General features: G+C 29.6%; 1 protein-coding gene across 2 annotated transcripts; it reads right to left on the bottom strand.

Moving 5' to 3' along the window:
• Positions 1–332: 332 nt before the first annotated feature.
• On the bottom strand, positions 333–3,602 carry LOC8265491 (berberine bridge enzyme-like 21). 2 transcript variants are annotated; one of them, XM_025158094.2, is made up of 3 exons: positions 1,679–3,598; positions 616–674; positions 333–535 (listed from the first exon to the last, which is right to left on the bottom strand). In XM_025158094.2, exons 1-3 carry the CDS (start codon positions 3,390–3,392, stop codon positions 518–520), a joined length of 1,791 nt encoding a protein of 596 aa, XP_025013862.2. In that variant the 5' UTR covers positions 3,393–3,598; the 3' UTR covers positions 333–517. The 2 variants fall into 2 exon arrangements, with proteins under 2 accessions (XP_025013862.2, XP_002523158.3); XM_002523112.4 differs by lacking the exon at positions 616–674 and having other exon boundaries at positions 1,679–3,602.
• Between the last annotated feature and the right edge of the window lie 2,047 nt (positions 3,603–5,649).

Here is a 5,649-nt window from a genome sequence, read left to right as displayed (position 1 = left end):
TCATATAGTATACAAGTATTTCTATTCGAATTTGGAATTAGTTCGAATAATAAAAATAGATTTTAAACGGATTTCGAACGGGTTCGGATATATATATGAATTGGATTCGAGTTCGGATATCCTTCAATGAGCAAATACCCTACCCATTGCTATTGTTAGACGAAACTGCTAACACTGGACATTTTTATTTACATTTTGATAAAAAGTCAAAGAAATTAGAAATTGGACCAAAATCTTTTTAATATCATATTAAAAATTAAATTAATTAAAGTGAGATTAAAATGAATAAGTATAGCATGCACTAGTAGAATTAAATTTGAGACCAATCAATATTAAAATGAATAACACTAAAACTTTATTGATTATATTTCTTATTTCATTTCCACCAAAAGGTTTATCCCTAGTTTATACATGAGCACATTACCTCTTGATATCCTTCAAGAAAAGCTTAGTACATATATCAGCATTCCTATTAGCTTCACAGTGGATGCTACTGCTGCTGACTTTGAATATATAATCACCCCTGAGTTTTCTCCTGAAACAAAGCAAACAAATTAAATATCACCACAAAGACCAAATTAAAAGAGGAAATCGTTTAACCTACCAAAAACTAACCTCCAAGATGACCAAAGGAAAGGGGCACTTGAGGCAGGGAGCTAATAAAGTTTGCCTCTCTGCCATTTAAAACACAGTATTAACTTAGAGGTTGATAAGTTTTGCCTCTCAAGGACCTCACCATGTATAGTGTCAGGGAAGAACCATATTTATTAGATAAAAGGACATCTATATGAGTTTGGAAGTTTTGATAATTCAACTCATAGTGTAGGTTGTCTTTGGTCCAATTTTTTTAATATTGTGTGAAAGGTTAGGTTAATAGTTCTAATTCAACACTTTGTGAGAGAAGAGGGAATTCACAAAAAACAATGTCCTTTTCTTTTTGAATTTCTTTTTTAAACAAAATGACTTGGATAAACCTGACCATGAAACATTTCGAGTGTTTTATTAAACTAATAATTCTTTTTGTTAGGACTGAAAGAATTTTTTTTAGTCTAGATATATTCATACATTAAATTACTATATTTATTAAATGTAGATAATTAAATAAATTTTAATGTCAAAATATAAAATATTTATACATACGTGGTTCGTTACGTTACATCCATCTGAATGGAAATACAAATTTTAAAAGAAAAAAAGAGAGACATTCTATATTACCGTTAATCAGAGCTCCCAGTTTATGATACCAAAAAATTGAGAAACAAAAGCTTAGGAATGAGTCAACTTTTCTGGTGCAAAATGTTTTAATTTAAGGGTAACACCCATGTGGAGGTTTAATGTTTGTATGGCCCAACTCCAAGACTCTTTTGCCTGTAGGGACGGACAAAACAAACAGACATCTACACTTTTTCAACCTAAAAGAACAAACATAAGAAGTGGACACATTTGCATTGTTCCTCGGGAGAAAGGTCAGGAAGCTTTGGTATTATTACAGTGATTTTATTTAAAAGAACTTTGGAATCATTGAACAACACAAAAAAGAAATGAAAGGATAAAGGATACTTTGGATTAATTGGTAATAGGGTTATCAGGAAGTATCTTAATTACAGAATGATAATGTGTCCTACTCAGTAAATACCAATAATACACCAACAAAATCATCTCATCTCCTATGCCTTACTTGAAAGAGTAGGGATGCTCTGCTCATTCCTGAAGAAATTCTCGGGATCAACAGCAGTCTTCACTTTCACCAATCTGTCAAAGTTTCCATTGAAGTACTTGTGCCCATAAATGCTACCTTCTTCATAGCTGTTTTTACTAGGTGTCATGACACCAATGTCGAGATCCCTGTAGTTCAAGAATGCGCTTCTTGGGTTCTTGGACACAAATGGGGTCATGTAGCTGTACAGGTTCCTCGCCTGAGACAAGTAGTTGCTCTGTAGATCACTTCCTGGTTCGTTCCAGTTGATTGAGTACTGCATCTTGAACAAATTCCCAGCCCTGTGAGGAAAAGGAACTTCTGTGGAAGGAATCTCATCCATTCTTCCACCATAAGGATTGAAAACTAATCCAATTTTTCCCAATTCCACCATCCTCTTGAAAATCAAAGTCAATGCATTTCTGGGAATAGGTTTCTGCACATAATCTGATTTCCTCTTCAAGAAATTGGCAGAGTCGACATGTCTATCAAGCAAAACATCAGGTGATGTTCCATTATCAAAATTTGCCCACCAAAGTACAGACTGAATCCAGTTCATCTCTGTGCAATTCTCCTTCTTCAACCCCAATTCAGGAAATTCTTTCCCCAATAAAGCCACAAGACTATCAGCTTTCCCCAAATACAAACTCATAATAGTTACCCTAAGTGTCTGCTGCTTATTCCTTGTCACAGGTTGAATCAACAGCCTCATAAAAAGACCATTATCTGTTTTCGGAGCAACCAATTGCCACTTATAAGCAATATCAGTAGCATTCTCTTCAATAAGTCTTTCTGCCCTAAATACAGTAACTGTTTCGGGAACAGGAACAAGCTTAATCTTGTATGATATAACAACACCAAAACTTCCACCACCACCACCTCTAATAGCCCAAAATAGATCTTCACCCATTGCTTTTCTATCCATAAGCTTTCCATTAACATCAACAATTTGGGCATCAAGAACATTATCAACAGCCAAGCCGTATTTCCTCAACATGTTACCATATCCACCACCACTAAAATGACCACCAACACCAACTGTAGGGCAAACACCAGCAGGGAAACCATGAACTTTGCTGTTCTCCCAAATTCCATGATACACCTCACCGAGTGTAGCACCAGCCTGAATCCAAGCAGACTCATTCTTCATGTCAACCTGGACGGATCGAAGATTAAACATATCAAGAACGAAGAATGGAACATCTGAAACATAAGAAATCCCTTCATAGTCGTGGCCACCGCTTCGGACTTTAAGCTGGTAACCCACTTTCTTTGCGCAGATAACCGCTGCTTGGACATGGGATATCTGTTTTGGGGTCACAATGATTGTCGGTTTTGGGGTTGCTGTGGTGTTCATCCGAGCATTTCTAATGTAGGCTCGAAGAACCGAAGTGTAGGATGCATTTGTCTTGGTGTAGACAAGGCTGGAGATTTGGTCTTGTGGGGTCGTGTTGTTCTGTAAGCATTCAAGGAAAGATGAATAAACTGATGCATCATCTGTTGTTGCAGCAAAAGAAGAAGAAGAAGATAAAGAAAGGGTCAAGAAGACAAACACACAAACATAGGCAAAAAGATCTTTTGGTTTTGCCATTGTTGCTAAAGCTAATAATTTGTGCGTTGGCTTCTTAAGAAAATAAAAATAAAAATAATTATTCTGTGTTGGAGAATTGGGTTTCGTGTTATTTATAGGGTTCATGAAGTATTAATTTTAGACACGATTATATCCCTAATTTTGGAAGTTTGACTTTTATTTGCTAATTTTCAAGGTTTCTCTTCTGTTTTTTCTTCTTTTTTCTTTTTTCTTTTTTCTTTTTTTCTCTTTTCCTTTTCCCTGTTTTTCCTTTTTAGTTTTTGTCGTTGGCACAATAAATTAAAAGAAAAAGAAACCGACTATATTGGTTTAGATGTTTCGTAATTTTGTTAATATAAAAATCAAAATAAAAAATAACTAATTTAATTAATAAAATATATTTATTTATTTATATGTATTATATATTTATTTAATTATTTTAATTTTTTTATAATAGATTGACTAAATTAAAATTTAAGACGAAATAATATTGAAATACGTTTTTATTTACCAATCAGAATTAACTCCTAAAATCTATAATTACCTCAAAAGATCCAATATACATACATTATCAGACTTTTTGAATAAGAGTCAAAAAAATTTTATGAAAATTAAATATTTTCGTATAAACGATGTAAAACATATATTAAGTATTTTAGAAATAGAAAAAGATTTCACAATTTAATTTTTTACCAAAAAATAAAATATAAATCCGATACTATAAATTAAATTTATAGATAAAAATTAATAAAATATTAAAAATATTTTTAATTATTCTAATATTTTATAAAATGAGTAAATTAAATATTTTAATTGTCTTCTTAAAAGAATTTTATATTGCAAAGTTTTCTATTAGTACAAATGAATGAGAAATATTCTAAAATTTCTTAGTATTATACTAAAATTAATAATATAAATATAATTGATATTACTAGTTACTAAATTAGAAACTATTAGATAATTAATATGATATTGAAAATATAATTTTTTTGAATTAAAATTATTATTTTAATTAGAAACCAACTTGTTGGTTAACATAATATTTGTTTACAGTGTTAAAAATCATATATATTTTTATCTCTAATGCTGAGTTTTGAAAAGGAAAAGGAATAAATCGGAGATAAAATTGACAAATTAAAGATGAACAAATTATATTATTAAAAGGTCTTTCTAATTTATGCGCGGTCACAGCTTCTATTTGTACATTAAAATTACTAATCCAACCTTACTGATCATATTAGTTATAATTTATCTTTTCTTTTTGTTGAAATAACAATTTATCCTATTAATGATGCTAACAATGCTAATTAGAAATTGAATCAATTAGCGGAGACCGAATTGAATCGGTGGACCTTACTCTAATGTGGTCCGGTCAAGTACAAAAACGTGTATACATATTAGAGTTATGATATATGCTTTTTAAATTTATGTTCATTGAACATATACTAAATACTTATTATTTAAATATTAAATATTCATTGTTTATGAATTTTATTTTGCTAACAAGATATTTATACCATAATATAAATATTTGTAGGATAATTTTAGTTGGATTTCTTTTTAATTTACTACATGTAAAGACGATTTATATTAAGTCTATATTATATATATGTCTAAATAAATTAATAAATATAATATTCATTAATAATAAATATTAATTAATAAAATAATAAATATTATGCTTATAAATGATGAATACTTATATCAATTACAAAATTATTTCAATATGCATATTACAAAAATAATGAATATAACTTTCATAAAGAATCAATATCATTTTCATTTGAAAATAATATAGAATTTTAATATATAAAGAGTTCCTAAAAAATTATAATATATTAGTTTTAATAGATAATTTATTTTATCATTTGTCAAAAATATATTGATTTTTAATATATATATAATTTAAAAATTAACTTAATTAATAGCATATGTTTTATTTTTCAGTTAGTCATACTTTGAAAAATTAAAAATCAATATATTTTTGACAAATTATATATATATATATATATTAGAACAAAAATCAGAAACAACTCAGAAGATCAACAAGTTTCTGGTGTGCAGGATCCTCAGACGATGCAAGCACAGAGCATACGCTTGATGATAAAGAAGATAGAGGAAGATGAAGAAGATGAACTTTAAACTTTATTGATGATTACAAACTTTGAACATAAACTTTGAAACAAATATACAAAATTTAAACAAACTTTGAAAGCTTTGAACTGAAAAAATATAACTTACAAGAGGAAGATAAGAATACAAGAGGAAAGTGTTTCTCTCACTATCTCTCTCTCTCTCTCTCTTTTTTCACTATATTTCTTCTTCTTTGTGCGACTTGAAGAATAGAAGAGACTCTTCTTCGTATTTTTCAGTCTCTCTTTGG

Source organism: Ricinus communis, chromosome 4 (assembly GCF_019578655.1).
Source record: "Ricinus communis isolate WT05 ecotype wild-type chromosome 4, ASM1957865v1, whole genome shotgun sequence".
In the NCBI taxonomy this organism is placed as follows: Eukaryota; Viridiplantae; Streptophyta; class Magnoliopsida; order Malpighiales; family Euphorbiaceae; genus Ricinus; species Ricinus communis.
This window is presented reverse-complemented; position numbering and strand designations above follow the sequence as displayed.